General features: G+C 33.6%; 1 protein-coding gene across 8 annotated transcripts in view; it reads left to right on the top strand.

The window, feature by feature from the left end:
• GRIK2 (glutamate ionotropic receptor kainate type subunit 2) overlaps positions 1-21386 on the top strand; it is a 366191-nt gene that overhangs the window by 127758 nt on the left and 217047 nt on the right. For all 8 annotated transcript variants that reach the window (XR_005604049.1, XM_039568102.1, XM_039568100.1 and 5 more), the window contains 3 exons: positions 12978-13159; positions 16575-16628; positions 19422-19595. Coding sequence is in view for 7 of the 8 variants with exons in the window: in XM_039568102.1 (XP_039424036.1) it covers positions 12978-13159; positions 16575-16628; positions 19422-19595 (410 nt within the window). In the remaining variant the exon portion in view is untranslated. The remainder of the gene's footprint in view (positions 1-12977; positions 13160-16574; positions 16629-19421; positions 19596-21386) is intronic.

Genomic DNA, 21386 nt, shown 5'->3' with positions numbered 1-21386 from the left:
AGGGGAAGAAGAGAGAGAGAGGTGCTAATCTCTCTTCCTGATATCCAGTGACAGAGCATGTGGGAATGGCTCAAAGCTGTGTCAGGGGAGGTTCAGATTTGAAATTAGGAAATATTTATTTATTAAGAGGTAGGTCAAACACTGTAACAGACTTCCTAGAGAGGTGGTTGATGTCCCCAAGCCTGTCTGTGTTTAAGATGCATTTGGACAATGACCTTAGCTTGCTTTAACTTGTTCAGCCCTGAATTGGTCATGCAGTTGGACAAGATGGTGGTTGTAGGTCTCTTCCAAATGAATTATTCTATTACATTTTTCATGCTTATTTCCAGATATCTTACGTCTTGTGGTTTGTTGTGTTTGGGTTTTTTCCTCTTTTTTTTTACCCTGTACTTCTACTACTGAAGGATAGTTACTTTTGCAGTTAATATAAATTTAAACTAAGGGGAATTAAATATCTTGTGGGTGACATGGATGTGGAGGGATGGCAGGTGGGCAATATTGCTAAAGGATTAAGGAGAAAAAGCTTGTAAGTGATTCAAAGTAAATTTTGTCTAGGGAGGAAATTTCTTTTTAAGGAGAATATACATAGTGCACTATAAAGATGAGAAAAGTTCTTTAAGATACTTGAGAGAACTGGAAACTGAGAAGACAAAGAAAATGTGTTGGTCTGAAAAGGCCTGGTTGTCTCTGCTTCTGTATAAGGGAATTAAGCAACATCTCAATTTACGTGAAAAGTTGTTCTCCTTTATAAACACATCTATACACAATGGTCTGTTCTGAGAGGAAAGGAATGAGAGTTGAGAATGCTGTATGTGAAGGTTTGAAACTGCTGTAATAACAGTACATTTCACCCCAATTTAGAAGACAAGACTTAAATTTTTGTGATCTATAACGGAAACTTATAAACTGACATGGCTGGCATTCAGTAGAATATATTTCAGGTTTGAAATTTTGATAGTTTTGAAAGGCAAAGTTTGTTTAAGAATAATAGATGACAGGCAGAAATAAGGTGAGATTTCTTAAAAATAATCTGGGGTGCTCAGTCCACAGTACAGTAGGAGATATCTGCTGAGTACAGAGGAACGAAATCACAAAAGAGTATTATTGTGATTTGCATTGCTGTGGACCAAGATTTGAAACAATCACTAAGCTGTTAAAAATAAACAGAAAAGTCTTTTGTTTCCCTTCCTTCTAGGATTATCTAACAAAATTAGCCAAAGACAGTGTTTTACTAGCAACAAATATGTCAAACTAGGTGTTTACTGGGAAAGGAAGTACAGAAGGACATAGCTTTTACAACAGTCTTAGAAAGAGGTTATAATGTATGTTGACATTTTAAATACTGAAAATTCTGAATGCACATGTATGATAAGTTCTTGTGGTATTTCTGATAGTGAGTCAATGCTTGGGAATGAAAAATAATGGTTTATTATTAGGAAAGTGCAAAGCAGCAAAATGTACTAAATAGAATTCAAGAAAGTGGTGAGATTCTTGGAGTTGTGCTGTGTAGGGCCAGGAGTTGGACTTCAATGATCATTGTGGGTCCCTTCCAGCTGAGAGTATTCTATGATTCTATGATGATTAAGTGAATAATGTTAAAACTGTAATTTCTCCCAACAGAATTAGTTGGATTCTGAAATGAAGAGTAAATAATACCAAACTTGATTAAAAAGAAGCAACAATTATCAAGGGACTTAAGTTTTCAAATTATTGGAACAAGAGACTTTTGAAAAACTTTAAAATGAAGTGATTCAGTCTTTTAATAATTACCTTTTGAGAACATAGGGATGGTAGACAAAGTTCAAGGAGTTTGGGTAAGGTAGGCGAGCTCAGGTTCATCCCAACTTTGATATTTGTCCAGAATTTGAAGTACACTTACCCTGGTTCCTTATGTTTAATTAACATCTAAATCATCCACCTACTCCAAATAACTTCCTTCCTAACTTGGAACCTGCTTAAAATTGGGTAGAATGAAGTTGTAAGTTGTAGTATGAATTTGTTTGTTGGGTTTTGTTTGGTTGGTTTTGTTTTGTTCTTATTATTGTTGGTTTTGTTTTTTGTTTTGCTTTGTATTGTTTACTTTGGTTTGGTTTTGTGGTTTTTTTTGGGAGGGGGTTGGTTTTTTGGGGTTTTTTTTGGTTGTTATTTTTTTAAATACACCAGTTAACTGAACTTCTGTTCCTGGGGAAAAAAACCCCTTGTTTACTTGTAAGCACTAAAAATGTCTCAAAGTGTTAAGTTTGAGCAAACTGAGAGGTTTCTTTTATCAAGAGCAGATAATGTAAAACTTCCTCCTTTGCCAGGTCAGTGTGCCTTGTGGGCAAGGAAAACAATCAGTTGATGTGATATATATTGAGTTAAGAAAGCCAAACTGTTCAAGTTGACCTTCATATATGCAAATTAGGGCAATAAGTACTTCATTCAAGTGTTGTCAAATGGATACAAATAAAGAGTAATAAACGTAAATAGATTGGTTACATCTTACTGAAAAGATAGACTTGCAAGGTTCATTTTCTGGTATGAAGAGTATATAAATTACATATGCAGGTGGCACTCTCAGCAGTTACAATACTCTAGAGAATATAATTTGTGTTAAAATATTTTAATAGGGCTCTCTCAAGCGTAGGACTTGGTCACAGTGTGGATAAGACAACAATGGCATTATGAGAAGGAAAGCATAACTTTGAATGCTTCCAGGTATCTGACCTGGAATTTCATGTGTAAGAAATTGCCAGGTAATTAAAATTTCATCTGCATAAAAAAAAGTATCACATTTTATTACATTGCTCTTTGCAAAGATGAGGGTTCTTGAGATCAGAAGGAAAGGAAAGGTTAAGGAAAATATGACCTGGGAGGAGAAGACTGTAAGAGTGTTACTTTAGTGTAGGGGAAGTGGACAAAAAGGTCTTGCGAAAGGAAACAAAGAAACTATCCTTTATGTTAGAGAATAGTTAGACATCTTTTTAAAACTGTAGCAGAAAGGATTCAGCTAGGAACATTTAGGATAGAAAAAAAATAACTGGTGTCCTTGAAAGGCTATGGAAAATCCACCTCCTGAGTTGAGTGGTTTGTTGGTGTTTCTTCTGGGTGGTGTTGGGTTTTTTACTATTATTTTTTTTTATTCTTTAATTTTTTTCAACATCAATGTTTTCCAACTGCTTTTCCTAGACAGAACAGAAGGACAGGTAAGGGTGACCTTCAAAGCCTGTATCAGGACTATTGTCTACCACTGGTGCTGACTAACGTCTCTATCAAATGTGCAGAAACATTAAATTATAAATGAATATTAAGTTACTCCACTGACAGTGATTCCTCAAACTGGATTTATATTTATATTATGTACAGATGAAAACTTCATCTGTGTGTACTTTTGTATATTTATACTGTTTTGACTTGTGCAGTTTTAGCTAGCATTCATTCTGGTTCTTTGAAGCAGATGCAGAATTCGCAGTATTGGTTGCTTACGAAGGGCTAGGTGGGTACCTTTTCTGTAAATAAATGAATTTGTACATAAATCGTATCAAAGAGAGTGGGGTGGTATTAGCACAGAATGTTAAATGAAACTATGCTTGTTCATTTCTAACTCGTGCATGATCAATTGATAATTATTCTGTGTTGCTTTGGTGGAATGGATGGAACGAGTATCTAAAGGAGGGGTATGTTTGCTGATGAGAACAAAATGGACTTGAAGCTTCCCATGCATATAAGCTGGAATGGCATGTAGTTCCACATCTTTTCAGTCACCAGTTCAGAGAGGTTACAGCATTTGTAACACTTTTATTAAATATTTTTATTGAAGACAATAGATTTTTTAAGCTTTCTTTAATAAATTCAAATTTGATGAACTTATCATAATTAATAGCACTAATAATTTGGACAATGAAGATATATTATCCTCGCTGATTACACATTCCATAGTGTCTTTTAAATACAAAGTGTTTCAAGTGCTGTGCACAGTAGTTTCAAGTGAAAATGCAATTAGTAGTTGTGTGCTAAACCTGTTTGTGGTATTTGGATGTAGCTGGTTGGTGTATTCCTTTACTAAGACAGTTATTGCACCATTTATTCAATAAAGTTCAAAAATATTTTTCTAGTGCTATATGAATATGTCAGCAGTGTGGAGGATGTTATAAAGTTAAAATTTTACTTTCAAACACTTTTAGTCTTTATGCAGTTTGAATGTTAATAATTATTTTAGCTAGTTTTCTGAAGAGAGAGAGTTAAATTCTATTCTTTTTTGGTAAATGGACCTGTAATTGTTCTTTGAAAATAATTCTATTACAGATTTTCATTAATTTTTTGAAAAGTAAAATAAATGTTAGTAAGTTAACAAAATGCATGATTCTATCCTATCTTTCAGGAAAACTTGTACTACAGCCCTCACCCATATTTTGGCCAGTAATTGAATTTGGACTTACTGCAACAAGACTCAGTATTACAAAAACACAACTATGGGTTTAAAATAAATAAATTTTTAATAAATAAATAAATAAATAAATTTTATTTATTTATTAACAGAGGCGGAGGTAATATTTCCATAAGTTATAACAATGAACATATTCAAAATAGTGCTTTAAATTGTTTTGCTTTTGTGGGTTTGAATAAACTTAAAAATTTAAATCTTACAGAAAATTGCCTTGGGAACACAAGATCAAAATAAATGTTTCTTTCATGAAGACTGAAAACTTTTTTATTATGTCCAAATACAGAAATATGTGAGAGGAAAACTAAGTGAAAAATGAAAGAGGAGTTTTTTTACTCAGCTAAGTGAAAAACTGAGAAAAGATCAGTTTCATATCTTGTATGGGGCATACATTTAAGATTTATCCAAACTTAAGTACACTTTTACTCCTATTTCAGTGTTACATATTTTGTCCTCTGGTTGGGGGAGCACTGTGAAATACAGTTGTGATGTCAGACCCTTTGTGACTTGCTCTGCAGTCACTCAGTTCAAATATTACTGTCTTAATTCATTTCAGCTTCAATTATAGAGTTATCTTTTCTCTTGCACTCTTAGAAATTCTTTTTTTTTTAAAGCAAAAATATAACTGCTTTTGTTTCCAAGAATAAATGTGCTAAGCTAGTGGAAATTTCATCTGAGTATGTTAATTTATGTGTCTTTTCAAGCTAAGTCAATTTTGATTTATAGTAGACAGTGTTTTTTTTATTTAGCTTTGTATAGTTTGATACACTAGTAATTCTTCTGTGGTATGTCTAGGAATTGCTAACTTGTTCTACTGCATCTTTTACCATTGATTCTGACATCTTTGACAAAATCTTTTATCCTTTGACTGTAATACAGCCCTTTTTTCCCCCTCTTCACCCTCATTAAACTGCGCTGCTCATAGATCAGGCACTTGAGAGATCGTATTTCATACAATTATTATAATTATTTTGAAATGCCCAGGACTGTTAATTCTTATTGCTGTCACCATCATAATACTGAATTAATGATAAAATTTTATGAAAATGTTCAAAAAAACATGTTTAGAAAACAGAATAACAACATTTCAAATCAGGCATATCATAATAGGGCATTTGACATATATAAATGTCAAATGTAGCTGGAGACTAGAAAACCATGGCAAATCTAATATTTTAATAAGACATAATGTTGTCTTAACTTTCAGCATTTCCTTCAATTATGTTATTTTTTTCTTACATTTTCACATGTTAGATGCAGAGGTGAGGAAAGGATGGACAGGACTGAGTTTTTATTTTTATTTTTTTCTAACTGCCGTATGCTTTATCTGATAAGTACTTAGATGGCATGAAAAAAATTTTCTTCGTCTTGGTATGGTGATCTTCAAGATCAAAACTGTTCCATGAACTGAAGGCCTTCTCTGAACTTTAGTAGCACATTGATTCTCTCTTGTGGAACTGTGTTGGATGAAGTAGAGGGCTTTTTTCCACTGCAGTACTGCAAAGCCTTTATTAGAAAAGAATTGTTACTGTAAATAAGGTGAATTGGGATTGGCTATTTACAACTATAAAAGAAAGATGTTCGCACCCATGCTCTGATGTGCTTGCTTAGCATATTTAAGGAAAACAATAAAGCTGATTATTGCCTTGCTCTTCAGTTACAGCTGGTTATGCTGAAACAGCAGTACAATGCATTTAAATTTCTGATGCTAAGACCCAAGAAACAGAAAAATTAAGTGATATGCACAGTATCAAAAAAAAATCTTGACTGTCTATGGAGTTAAACCTGGATCCATAGTTTTCTTGTTCAGTGATTTTTTTTTTTTAACCCTAAAGGTAGTCTCTTCTATATATGTCATTTAAGTAATTGCAACTTCAATATTAGTCATGAATATAGTTTTAAACACTTGTGCTTTTCTGTACTAAGTAATTATTTAAAAATTATATTTTTTTAAGTCCAAAAGAAGGGGCATCAGGGTTTGAGGTTTTTTTATTGTTTGTTTGTTTTTTCTGGCCTAGTCTAGGCACTTTTAAATCTTCCACAATAATGAGGTTTGTATTTCAAATGCATATGCATACCTGCACACACATGTCTAATTAAAAATATAGTTCTGTCTATTTTTTTGTTTGTTTTAGAAGGAAGTATTTTTCTCAGATATTAAGAATTGGAACAGGCTGCCCAGGGAGATGGTGGAGTCACCATTCCTGAAAGTGTTCAAGGAAGGGACTGGACTTGGCAGTTAGTGCTATGGCTTAGTTGGCATGGTAGTGTTTGGTCAAAGGTTGGGCTCTATGATCTTGGAGGTCTTTTCCAAACTGAATGTTTCTATGATTCTATTCTATTGCACAATCTGGGAAAACAAATGTAAGAAGAAAACTACCTGGAATGAAAAGTTTTCTCTGATTACTGGCATGGCTACCATCCAAGAGACAGTTTTTGAAAATATTTTCAGTAGGAAATAATGTAAATTTTATTTTTCCTCTCATACTCAGTGGTCCAGAACTGTCTTTTCAGGGTGACTAAAACTTTTGGTTAGTGATATGCTCAAAAGAACTATATTAACTAACCCCCCCACCCTTTCCTGTCCCTCTCCTCAAAAATCCCAACTTGATGATCAAATTATATTTTTCTAAAGCACAAACTACTGCAGTGTAAACTCTTTAAATGTGTTTGTATAGCCAAAAGACCACATATGGGCAATGTGGAACTTGGAATGAATTCTTTAGGATGTGACAGAACATGTCAACATAGCCTAAGGCTGTTCTGATTTATAAACAGTAGTTCTTCTGTATCTCAGAGGAAGAGTTCGGGGAGTAGTCACTACTGCATGGTTTGATAAGGAGATAAGTGCGTAGATATAGGTAGTTTGACATTGTGCACCATTTATGCATCTGCATTTTTTCCCCCAAAAGGAAATTATGTTGCACAAATACACCTCCAGAAGTCATTTGAGCAAATACTACTATTATCATGGGTGACTCTTGTGTATTGGCTTGCCCTCATGAATCTAATTTTTAAATTTTCAGCTAAAGACAATTGAAGCAGAATAGCTATATTTTTGACAAAGGGCTTGTTAAATAGAATTTTCTTTGGCAAAAATTCTTTTGAAGTCATTTACTAGACACATTTCCTTCTTTTTACTGATACAGTACTATTGTTTCCCTTGTAGAAGTCAAGTTTAACAGAAAAATAAGTCAATATAACACTAGATATCTTTGAACTCTTCTTCATGTCATTGCCACTAATCATAGTACATTTTAAATATTGCAAGTTGCAGATGGCATCAGACTCTGATGCATTAATATTTGTAAAATATATACATGCATACACGTACTATTCTGATTGCTTTCCAATCTTTCACCTACAAGATTGAAAAATCCTGCTAAAATGTCGGACTCTAAAACTACTAACAAGGAGCTGCATTAATTATGTTTGCAGTGAGGAGACAATTCTTTTTTCTGGACTACATATCTTAGAACTTTTTCCATTAAAAATACCATTGCTACTGTATCTTAATGGGATTAAATATAACTGATGATCATTTTAAGGATGGTTTACACTGCTGGAATTGAGTGAAATGATTTTAATGCAGTAAAAAAGCTTAATATTAATAAATATGAAAGGTCCATCAAGCTGTCTTTATCCTTTGTCTCTATTTTCTCTGTGCTTTTCTTAATGGTGTTGCTGTATTAGATATAACAGCACAGAGAACACAGAACAGCCCACTGTTTGAGAACCCCTGCTAGCTAGTGCAATTTCTTTGTAATCCTTTCACTAGAGGGGTTTTTCTTTTAGGTGAGAATGATAAAACTAAGCTTTAGAGTTCACGGGTAATCTCAGTGAGTTATTTTGCAGCAATGAATTGTTCCAGTTGATGCGAAACATTCTATCAATGCCAATAAACCAGTGTTCTCCTCCCTTCTACCCATACCCCTTTCAAAGCCCAATACACAATGAGATTTTTCTGAGACATAACCAAAAAAACTGGGCAGGGGGCTGTCAGGGAAGAAGAAGAGTACAGAGAGGTGTGAGAAGAAACAACTTGCTAAAAATAGAGAGGCTATTCACTGGTGGCTCTGCAAAGCAGTATATTATTAGTTTTTGAAATTTTTGATGTGGTGAAGATAAGGAGTAGCCTTTTAAAGAGCATTAGTGTTTTCGTACAGAAAAAGGTTCATGTGTTCAGCCTATTGCAAAGTGCATTTGCTTGCATTCTTCCTGTGCAGCACAAAGGCAGCATTAATGGAAATGATAAATAGTTTGATGAGCAGGCCAGGTGGCGTAGCAATGGCCTGCAAGACTGCTGAGCTGGAGACAGGTTTTAAAACAAACTTGAGTCTCTTGCTTCCTGGACTGGTTGAAGTTGAACATGTCGAGGAGGTAATGTGATTGATCTCTTTGGAGGAAGATGCCAGCTGGAGAGCTCACAAACTGCTCCTTCAGGATTCTCCTTAAAGATGAATTGATGGCAGCTTCTGAAAAGAGTTACTCACACCGCACTCTTCCCAGCCATTCAGAGGTAGGGCTCTATCACAGTGGCTGCTAAAAGAAGGAATTGAGAGTTTAAAGGGACAGGAAAAAGGTGTCCCTGGTGAAAGAAAATGCAGGAAGTACATTCCCAAAATGCAGCTATTATTTCTATACTGTTGTAAAATAGATTTTTTTTAGGAGCTTATACATGCAAATGGTTGTATTCTGTTTGCTTTGGGAGTTTTTTGTTGGGTTTTTTTTTTGCATTACACTGGGGTCTTGTAAATCCTAATAAAATAACAGGTCACCTTTTCATCTGAGGCCTGAAATTCATATTATATTTTAAATCAATTATTTAAAAATTATTCTAGACAAGTATTCAATTAAAAAAATTCTAGATCTCCTCAAAATCATGGTGAAGAAAGGACTTATCTTATCCTTAGCTTCATAGTCCTTACAGTTCTTGAATTATATTCCTCCCTTCATTGCAGGCTCTGATACCTCTTCTTCTGATAAGCTATATACGTGTCCTTTTGAAACTGTCCCTTTCTGATTCAGAAACTTTTATTTCTCAGTACGTGACAGCTTGTTACTTTTATCCTGCATAATCAACTTGTTATGACATTTCCTCTAATGTCAGACAACAGCAATGAAACTTTGGTATTAACAGTAGCTCAAAAATCTTAGTTAATGTAGAAACATGTTTGTTTTACCTAAAACTACTCTGGCCCTCACCTATATGTACAGAGGATAGAAGGGTAGAAATTGAGTCCCACAGACAAACTACACACAGCAGGAACCAGCAATCTTCTTTGAGTCTTAGGAATCTCAATCATCCAAATGGAGGAAGTGAAAAAATAGAACAAATTTTGGTAACATTTAAAAATGAAAGCAAACACTTAATTTGTCCGACTTCACCTGATGTATTCAGGACTATCTGTTAAGGAGACTAAATAAGGTAGATGTCGTTTTTTGTTACTCCAAGGCTTTAGTTTTACTGTAAAAAGCCTTTAACATATGATGTCTGATAGCAGTGAAATATTGAATTTCAAACAGATTGTTATTAAAGGATAGTGGCAGAATTTATATCATATGTGGATTGCGTGGTTACTTCTCAACTGTGCAATATTTTGTTCCCCTGGAACTTCTTTTGCCCATTGCTACTGCAGAAACTACTCTTGCAGAAGCCAGTATGTTAGGGTGTTCAAGGGAAGAGAAGATCAGTGACAACCAGAAGCTGGTAAGCTTTTATTGTCTGTAGATGAACCCAAGTGATGTAGTTTATATATAGGACCTTGCTCTTTTAGGTTGTATCTTTCCAGTGCTTAATTTTTAATTTGGTTACAAATAATGACCCCCTGCTCAATATTTAATCTAGAAAAGTTTTTGTTTGCATATGGTAGTGTTTTTGTTTGTTTGTTTGTTTTTAGATGAATTATGCCATTTTTCTTCAGGAAATTATTTTGGTGGGCTTTACTTTCCAGTGAAACAAATCTATTGTTTTGCACACTTTTTAAAACACAAATGCTACATTCCGAAGGGTAGATACAGTGTAGAAGGAAACTTCTAGCCTTTAATTAGTATTTAAAAGATCCAGCTTTTGAAGTGTGATCCAGAACTGGAAAGCCTTTACTTGCTCTCCATTCCCACTAATGCCTGAATGAGGAAATCCTGCTTCTCAACACTTTACCAAAGAAATAAAAAGTACCAGAGTAAGGTATGCTCAGCATTGTCTGATTTTCTTTTGTTCTGTGAGGTCAATCTCTTCAGCGAGGAGCTGTAGGGTAACTGTGGCAGTGGTACTTGCCACCTGCGACACACCTTCACAATAGCACCCCACACCATGCACTCTCCACAGAGTGGCATGTCTTCAGTCCCTTGCAAGTGAGGGGGTTTTGTTTTCCAAAATCATCCTGTTGAGAGCCCAGCAAGCTGGAAGGGGTTGAACATATGCAAGTAAAAAGTTTATTCCTGATAGTGGGTGGCCAAGCGGACTACTGAAGTGAGTAATTTAGTAGATTGGAACATGCTTTGTTCTCTGCCATAATCCATCTGAACTTTACAAATGCTGGTGGCTGGAAACATGGTGAAATATATATGTTAAAATTTTAAAAATGGAAGTATGTGCTCACTGTAACTATTAATAAAATTAAATATTCTGCTACACGTAGGAACTATGAACAAGACTACACATTAAAAGTTTAAGTTTGCTTTTTATTTCACATTGATGAGGACAGGAGAAGAAACATAGCTTCGAAACCCCTGGAATTTGCTTATTTCTCAGATTTAATTTATCTTAAAATATATTTTGAGAAATCTCATTGGTTACTATTTGTTATTGACAGTTATTGAAGACATAAATACTTCTTCATGTACTTACCTGCTCATCTGTACTGTCCCAGCACTGAGGTCCAGTCAGTGCACTGAACAGATGTGCATTCATAGGTTTTCTTCCCCATATCCTCACACTCAGGTTGCTTTGGTAGCTTTCTATCTTTTGTACTGCCTTCCAATGTGGTACTTTGTTTATTGCTCATCACTTCTCTATCAGATACATAAGTAATACAGAAGGCAGACACTGTAATAGTATTCTCCTTGTCAGCCCGTAATTGCTCCAGTATTAGTTCCTGCATCTGTAAATCTTCTATTTCACATTTTGGTGGGATTCTCTGAGGTAGTCCAATAATGATAAGATTTATGAAGATTACAACTTTTTTTTTTTAAATTCTTGAACAGCCCAGTTAGGACCTTTAGGGACTGATGTTCTTGGGTAATGCTCTGGAACAGAACAAAGCCTGGAAGTTTTGGAATTCTTGGATTCCAGCCACTACTGTTTCTTGAGGTTATCTCAGTTGGTTAGAGTACAGAGCTAATAACACCAAGGCTGTGGGTTCAATCCCTGTATGGGCCATTCAGTTAAGAGCTGGACTTGATGGTCCTTGTGGGTTCCTTCCAACTTAGAATATTCTGTGATTCTCAGACTAATTAAACTAAATGTTAAATTCATTAGGGTATTGGAGGACATTTACTTCAAAAACTCCTTCGGCAAGAAAACACTTCTTGTCATTCTGTAACAAATCTTGGACCAACAGTAAAAGACCAAAACTGTATTTTATTGGTGCAAGCAATGGGGATAGATCAAGGGACCTGTCAATTTGTAGTTTCTTACATTCATTTACTAAAATTTTGTAACTTAAGCTTGCTACAGAGAGAAAAGCAGCATCACTTTTCCCCTTTCCATCCCATCTCAAAGTTCCTTGACAGCTTAACGGTCCATCCCACCTCCAAAAGTGTAACAAAGATGATTGGTGTAACACCTGAAAATATGAATAAAACATGCATATTAGGGACTCTGCCCTTTTGAGTAAACAATGCTTTGAAAGAACAGTTTGCAGTAGAGAAAGAACAATCAGTCTTCCCTTTAACACTTGCTGTATTAAAAATACTCAGCACTTGTACAGAAAACTTGATCAGGAATCACTGTAATGTTTTATACAATCAAATTAATTTCAAAGTCACTTCCACAAACATAGTAAATTTTGTTCTGGAGTTGTTTTGATTCCAAAACTTGCAGAGTAGTGTAGAGCTGCTTTTGTCTCTTGCTGTTCTTGAAAAGTGGTTCAGTATAGAAATATGAGAACAGATTCACATAAGAATGTTCTACAGTGCTGAAATTATTCACAACTTTGTATGTAAACTTAATTTATTAGTTCAGAGACTGGCTAGTCTGATTAAAAACTATTAGTCTGGGATATGGCTTTAATTGAATTAGAGTAATATGTTCTACGAAGAGGAATGTCATACTGCATGATAACGCTGGAGGAAGATTTGTCTGTCTTAAGGTAATCCTAACTGAGGCTGCTCACTGTCCATTAATATTAAGGGAAAAGAGACTTGTGATAAAGTGTTGGGAGTACAGATACTTAATTTTTCTTTTTCATAACATTTTTGTGTATCAGTTCCAACCAACAGAGAAGGGAAAAAAAATCAGGAAACTTTGAATGCTTACAGTATGTTCTCCTGCTAGCAGTTCAGGTTCTTGTTTTGATAATTTTCTTTTCTCCTGACTCCTGTTTTCTTTAAGGTCTCATTCGATTACAAGAGCTCATCAAGGCTCCATCACGGTACAACCTAAGACTAAAAATCCGTCAGTTACCAGCTGACACAAAAGATGCAAAGCCATTGCTAAAGGAGATGAAAAGAGGCAAAGAATTCCATGTAATCTTTGACTGCAGCCATGAAATGGCAGCAGGCATCTTGAAACAGGTAATCCTCATTTTGCTTTAGATGGCTTAATCTTTTTCATCCCTAATACATAAAAGTATTATCCAGACCTAATGGTATTTAACAAGCAGGGAAATTGTATGTCAGTTTTATTGAGGCCTAACTGAAAATCAGTCAAGGCTTTCAGAGGTAATTTTATTGGTGACACAAATCATAGGTGCTTTAATTATGTTTTTATAAAGAAACAGATTAATCAATTTATGTTCAGGAGGAACATGAAGGAATATTATTCTTTCAACTATGAAGAACTGGTACTTTGGAAAATTGATGCTTTAAGCATGGTTCTAAATGCTTGCTTAGTGTTATTTTATGTATCAAATCTGTATGCATGTATGTATATATTTATTTATATATATATTTTTATTTGAGGCCTCCAAGAGGTGTATTCCTAATCAGGTAGTGATATCTGAATAGAGTGTTACCAATAGACACTATTAATGTCTTCCATTGAGAGGACAGAATTGATATCCCTATCAGAGCCATATTCTCTTTGCACTAATTTTGGAACTACAAAACACCCAAGTACATTTGGGTAGATGCTTTGAAAATATTGTGTGCAAGTAAGATGAGTAGGTGAGATACAGCTGAATTCCAGATACTTAACTGGCTCAGAGACCATCTTCCCCATAGTTTTTAATTAAGCTATGACTTCCAATAAAGAGGATAAGGAGAATACCTAAACTGAAACAGTGTTCTACACTTCTAATGCATAGCTTTTAGTGGCTTTAATTCATGTTTTTATTATGCTTGCTGGAAAACTGTAGGGTCTAAATTGAAAGCAAAATATATTTAAGAGTTGGAAATATACATCTCATTAGAGGTACTTATGGGTATTATTGCGGGTACAATTAAAATTGCTAGTTAACCTACACGTAAAATATAATTTCTTTTCTTTATTGTTCATTTATTGAAAAACTTTTATTAATTCCTAGTAATTTTAAACCTCTGCTGGTGTTTTTTTCTAAATGTAAGCCTAGTTATTCTAGTTCTTTAGCCCAAATCATTAAATGTACATTTCATTATTTTAAATATTTTAAATGTAAACAATGCAGATTGTGATGGCAATATTAAGATGCAATACTAACAATTACTCCATCAAGATACATTACTTATACAGTACCTAGCACTTTTTAGGTGAAAAGGAACTTTTATTTCACACTATACAATATTGTGAAAAATGTATGAATAGAGGGAAATGGGAACAAAATTAAAAGCATTGTATCTTTAATCATGTCCCAGGTCCTAAGAGTGAGGACTCAGGCTCTTTAAATCAAACTGTAAACTGTTCTATCAAAGTATGCTGCTCATCCTAAAGATTACAGAGGGAAGATACAGAAAAAATTCTTTCATGAGTGTTTAGATCTTTATACAGATTCTGTAGATTTTTACTTTTTCATTCAGGTCCTATACTGCAATTCTTTAAATATGCGTAAAATTTGTGGTTCTGAAGCTGAATGTGAGCACTTGCTGTCAAAATTGACACAAGGGATTTTGAGAATATATTTATTATTTAGTGTTAATATTCCAAATATAGTGTTTATAAGTGATTATTGAAAAAAAATCTTTATATATCTATTTCTGAATTATTACCTGATCCACTTTTTTTCCTGGTAAGGGAGGGATGAATCTGGGGAGACATGACAAGGAGTTTCAGCTTGAGAGGATGATTGGAAAGATTAACAGTGAAGGTGGTGGAAGACAACACAAGTTGAAAATAGAAAAAACAAAGTACCTTGAGAGCCCAGTGAAATGGCAACTACTCTTTGCTGGCCAAAAATACGTAATGAAAAGTAAAAAAAAAATCCCATTAATCAGACAAGCATACTTAAATTAAGGCAAATCTCACTGTTATCTACATCACCAGGCAACCAGGGAACCCATACATAATTTAAAAGGTTAGGGAAGCACTGTAATAATGAGAACAGAGAAATTACAATGTTTGAAGAGGAAAAAGAAGTGAGATCTTTAGAGAAGTGAGAAAGTGAAAGAAGGAAGACCTGGAAAAGAGGCAGCATCATTGCATAGCAGAATAAAGAACATGCGTAGGATGTTGTGTAGGGATCCTTTGGAGTATGAAAGACTTGATTAGAAGCAGTTATGATATAGGTGACTGCAAATGTATTACATATATAGAGGAAGATACTTTGGTTTTATTAAAAAAAATTTCTAAAAGCTAAGAATGTTGGTAGTTGTAAGGTTCCTAACAAAGTTATAATATTTCTCATAGGAATGTGGTTTTCCTGTGTTTAAGAGAATTTAACTGCTACTGGAACACTATAGTTCTAAGTACTATTGTGGAATTCTAAATACACAAGTATAGGCATTCTTTGGAAAAGCAATGTGTTTTCTTTCAAAATCTTGTTTAAAACATAAAATCTGATCTGCAACTGGCATTTGGATTAGTTTTAGATTTTTTCCCCTGGAAAGGATCATATAGTCTATTCATTTAATCAGTTTTTGGGCAATGTCACAAGTAAAAAGTCTCCCATAGTCTTCAGAACGCTGACAATTCTTTTTAATACAAATTCTGGTATTGTCCCAATAGTGTAATTGTGGCCTTCAGTGTCTTTAAAGAGGTCCATCTGGTAGCAACTTAGCAAAGAATTCCTTTGATAATTCCTGGAAAGGAAGAAATACTAAGGCAGCTTTTGTGCAGAGCATGAAGATACATGCTTTTCAGGAGAAAATGCCCTTCATGAATAAATATGATGAGACATAGATTTTATCTACAAATATTAGTTTTTATGCAGTTGAGAGGAAAGCACGAATTTTTAAAATGCACAGTTTACCAAAAACTCCTTGGTATTACATAGTTAACAAGAGTGAAGAAGGTACTGGATAGATACCTGAATTTATAAAGTAATTCTATGAATATTTGTTCTTAAATTTTATTTAAGTGGTATCTATCTTGCTGTTCAAAATTTGACTCAAGATAATTTTCTTCCATGGTTGGAAAAATGTGCACATGTATAATATAGCTTGGGTCCTTCTTTTAAATGCATGGTATTGTTCATCAAAATAGAAAAAAAAATCCTATTAGGTAATTCATTTTAAGGGAAGGGTTCAATAATGAATGAAAATATTGTCGACTCAAATTTTGTGTTGTAACTTAATGTATCCATTAGTATGTAAAAATACAAGCCTCTTTTACATTTACTGCACTAAACAGCCTAATAATATTCTTTCTATCAGAAGATCTGGTTCATAAATTCCTTTAATAGTCAGTAATCTTCTCTAACTGCTAAGAAATGACTTGCTTGACCTAATTTTAGTATAATTCCAACCCTATAGTCTGATCTTAGTAGTGTTCTTTTGCAGCATTTCATTTGCAAAGTAAGTGTGGTAAAAATGTATTATGTGGCCTCAGAAACATTAATCTTTTGTTTATTTTTTCAAGGCTTTAGCTATGGGGATGATGACAGAATACTATCACTATATCTTTACCACACTGGTAAGTGGCTTGTAAAAACATAGTGATGACATAAAACAAAGATGTTACTTTCCTAATTATATTACTTAAGAAAGTGGAAAAGTTCTTTCTGGAATGGGGTGTGAGTGCAAGATGTTTTCTTTGCTGAGTCTTCTTACTTTCAGTGAAAACTCATCAGGATGGTTTAATTATTGTTCAATAGTGTGCCCTGGAAACTGGTAGACCAGAAAAAGCATCTGACTGTAGCACTGCAGTTTTTTACTGTCAAGGAAGGATAAGTGTATAATTCATAAATCATTGTTTATTTTATGCATTTTGTCCTTTTTATCTTTTAGTTATTTGTATGTGAAGATTATGACATTTTAAAATTTACTCATATATTCCATATTTTTAATCCAACATTTTACAAGGTATTTCTTCTCTGTCATATGATTCATGAATAACTTGGTGTGAATCTTAGCAGCATTTTACTTAACAATTCGCATGAGCTTTTTAGGTGCACGAATTATGCAATATTCTTTGGTGTCCACTGTAAATGTAACTTAGAAGGAATTTGATCATTCTTGGATCTATCACTTGCAATAAATGAACATTTAAAATGCGAATGCTCTTACAAAACATAACAAACATACATGAAGACCTTTTTCCTGCTTACCACAACCTAACTAAAAAGCAGTTTAAAAGTTGGCAAAATACTATTCTAGGGACTACAGAGTCTCTAGAGTTGTGTACATTTCTCTGTCTTGAATTTGCATTCAATTTTGTCTAATTAGATTGCAGTTCATTACGTTTCTTAAAATAAAATTATGAGAAAAACATGAGACAGATGTGCCTTGGCAAAACCATGCTTGAAATGACCGATGTTTAAAGTCACATTGATGTTTAAGTTCCTATGAAAATGAGTCCTTTGTGGTAGGGTAGGAGTCCTCTTCCAAGCCACAAAACAGAAGTTCATGGAAAGTATTAACATGAAATAGCTAGTTGAATAGAAAGGAAAATAATTTGTGAAGTTCAAAGGCCAACCCTGCAAAAATACCTGTCTTATTTTAGAAGGGTAAATTGTTCTATCACTTATAGATTGAGGATTGCATGCAATAGAATTTCCCTCACTAAATAGATTTCCCTCCATAAAAATGGATTATAGAAGTTTCAAAGGTTTTTTTTTTTATTTTTAAGACTTTTATTTTCCTATTGATGAAAATTTTTCATTTGAGGGCTATGCTGTCCATTGGCATTGAATTTTCACTCTTAAACCTCTATTTAAAAACCAGAATTTTCTGTCATTTACTTATTAGAACATTAGATTTTCTATGGACACAGGAGTTTTATATTGACTTGAACCTATAAAGAGATAATTTACTGTGCACAAACATATGATAGATTTTGATTTTGCAGTGTAGCTCTGGAACTTGCATCAGAATTTAGCTGTTTTGATATATTAATTGCTTCTTACCTGACATGGCGAAAGTCCTGTCAAATAAATTTTCCAGTCACAGTGCTTACAACAGTCTTCTGTGTAATCTCCTCTTGATTGATTCAGGATCTAATGCACTAGCTCATTAATGCACTGACCTGTGTCCATTTGTGATATATGCGTAATAATATTGTGTATATTTATTACATTCCAGTGTAAACATGAATGTCTTTGGGTTAAAAAATTGCATTCAAGGTTCTGACTTCTTGTACAGTGAAAACTGAAAGAATTTTTTAAAGAGAAAAATGTAACTTAGTTCTAGTTCCGTCCAACATTTCATTTGCAATAAAATGTTTTACTTCTTCGTAAAGAGGATGTGAATTAGGTTATTTTAAATGAATTTTGACACAACTTAATATCTTAAATATTATGTATGGGAAATTATATCATAATTGCTAGCTACAGAATTAAAAATGAGTAGTGATTGATAACTGGTTGATATTTTTGTTGGCTTAGTGATGTTAACAATGTGTGTTATATTCTGGTTTTCCATAGCACAATATTTAATCTTCTTCAGCTATAGCCAATAAACAAAATGGATTCAGGCAAGCGTTACAGCTAACACTACCTGACAACAAAAATTAAATTAAAAATTAGATTAATGACTAGCTATGAATTATGGGGAAGATTTCTATGTTCAATAAACTATGTTACAGGGAAATAATATGTTATCTATAACCTTGATTACATCTTTCTTTTCTCCATATTCAAGACTTGATCTTAGACCTGAGTTTCCTGATGTCAAGTACTGTTTCTACATTGTGTCTTAGGATTTGATCAAAGCACTAGGACACCCTTGAATTTATTTTCTTGAGCCAAAATTTGATTAAATTTAAAGCCTTGTACTTTTTCCCTTGTCCCTGCTCACCACCACCCCCACTCCCCACCCAATTCCGTCCACCAATGTACCCTCCTAAGATTAACATGTTTAAGTTTTACTGGGAGGGAAAGCGCAAGGAAACTCTTGTTCAGTTTATTTTACTGTTTCATATCTGTTTGATTTCTTCTAAGTTCAAGAACTAGCAATTAATATTAATATTTAGCAATTAACAATAATATTTAAGCTTAGTGTTGTATTTTAGCCTACCTAGTAGTAATACAGTTCTGTAATTGGACTAACATTTCCTGAAAGTCTGTTCTTCCACTGAGAATCAGATTACTCCCGCTATAAGGGCAGCCAAGTTACTTGCTCACAGACCGGGGCCCCCAGACAAGCAGAACACACTTCCTAGCATAAACAGCACTGGAAAATTACCATGCCTTCATCTGGGGAGATGGACCAGCAATTGAAATAGCAATTGTAGTGTATTACAGAATTTATACAATGGTAATTTTTTCAGGACCTGTTTGCCTTGGATGTGGAACCCTATCGGTACAGTGGTGTTAATATGACTGGATTCAGAATTCTAAACACGGAAAATACCCAGGTGTCATCTATCATTGAGAAGTGGTCTATGGAGCGCTTGCAAGCACCCCCGAAGCCTGATTCAGGTTTGCTGGATGGATTTATGACGGTATGAATACCAGTATTTGGTTCCTTTTTTTTATATGTTTGTGAAGCTAAAAGAAAATTTAGCTTTTTGTTTGTTACTAAAAGTATTTAGAGGTATGTAACCAAAAATTATTTTAAACATGAGTCAGAGAGTAACTGTGATATTTCTGTTAATATTTTTCAAATTGAATACATGACTATATTAATTTTTTTCAAAATTACATGTACTGCATTTTTTTTTCAAATTATAATGCCATATTCTAAATGTCAAAATCACCTAGTCCGTATTTCCCTAATTTGCTGGTGAAAATTTTTTATGGGACAAAAATCAAGCTAATGACAATTATCTCTTTCTCTGTCTTTTTTGTCTTATTCATTTACAATTCATAATAATTCATAATGTGTACTTTTAAATTTTTACATAAATCCTGTTTTAAAATATTTTATTTATATTATAAACAGCACCTTTTTACTATCTTTTCCACTTTCTGTGCCTTCAGATCAATCTGATTAATTAATCTGGTTGTTTATTTTTACTTTTTCCTTCCATTCCCATTATTCTTTGGCCTCACTTCAGTTCATAAAAATCACAATTATATTCCTGCATATAAACTTCCATTGTTAGGTTTTGGTGAGTTTCTGCCCATTAGTTAGAATTAAATCTGGAATTTTAATGTCAAGAAGGGATTTATTTTAAAAAACATCCTACATTAGGTCTGATTTAGTCTTCAAAAATTGGAAGATTTTCCACTTTGGCCACTTAGCAATTTAAGTAGTTGGGTTTTGTTTGGCTTTGTTTTTTATTTTTTGGGGATTTTTTTTTGTTTGTTTGTTTTTGTTGGGGTTTTTTTGTTGGTTTTCTTTAGGCTTTTCATCTTCCATTTGAAAAATAGCAAATTCTATTTCTTGAAGACAGGAATTTTAGTAATCTATCAGATTGCGTTAATTATTCCACATGACACAGCTAATCAACAATCTTTTTCTACTGATAAGGTTTAAGGATCTTAAAGATATTAGGTACTAAACTACAATAAATATTTTAACAAGTTAATTTAATTTTTTTTCTGGAAAATTACCCTTTTTAGAGAGAAACTTTTTTTTAATATACTTACTGTATATAATGTCTTGAACATGATAACTTGAAACATTTTAAATTTTGTTTACTAATTTCCTTGCACTGCACTTTACTTCATACAGTAGTTTAAAAGTTATATTGTTCATATTTCTAAATAATTTCAAACAAGCAAATGAACCCCTGAAAATCTGAAAATTGTGTGAAGCATACATCTGGTTTATATATAGCTGCTACTTATTACTGTAAGTCATTGTTTCATGCTTCCTTGCTTACATTAATACTTTCTTTTTTTTATTTTTTCCTTTTTGAACTTAAAATTTTCATCACTTCTTCTCATTCATTGTAGTTGTATCTTTTATGCATTGATCAAAGATATAACTGATCTCAAACCATTGGATATTTACAAAGATCACTACTGATAATTACTTTATGAGAATTTAGGGCCATGGTGAAAAAATAATGGAATAATAAATATTGGAATAAAGTTCTGTGGGCCCAGTGCATGTTTTTCATCTCCTGTGGTGCTGTAAAGAAAGTGCTTTTCTCAGAAAAGCTTCTGATGTGAGGCAGAAACCTATAATTGCTAGTATATGACTGTGTAAGAATAATACTTCACACCATTAGTTTGCCTCAGGATAGAAAAGTATTAAAAAGTGCATGAAAAACACAGTGGTTTCTCTTCTGGACCTTTAAGAGCCCTCTGTGCTCTAAGTGGAACCAAGTGTTCATACAGACTGG

The sequence above is a fragment of the Corvus cornix genome, chromosome 3, assembly GCF_000738735.6.
Source record: "Corvus cornix cornix isolate S_Up_H32 chromosome 3, ASM73873v5, whole genome shotgun sequence".
NCBI lineage: Eukaryota > Metazoa > Chordata > Aves > Passeriformes > Corvidae > Corvus > Corvus cornix.
This window is presented reverse-complemented; position numbering and strand designations above follow the sequence as displayed.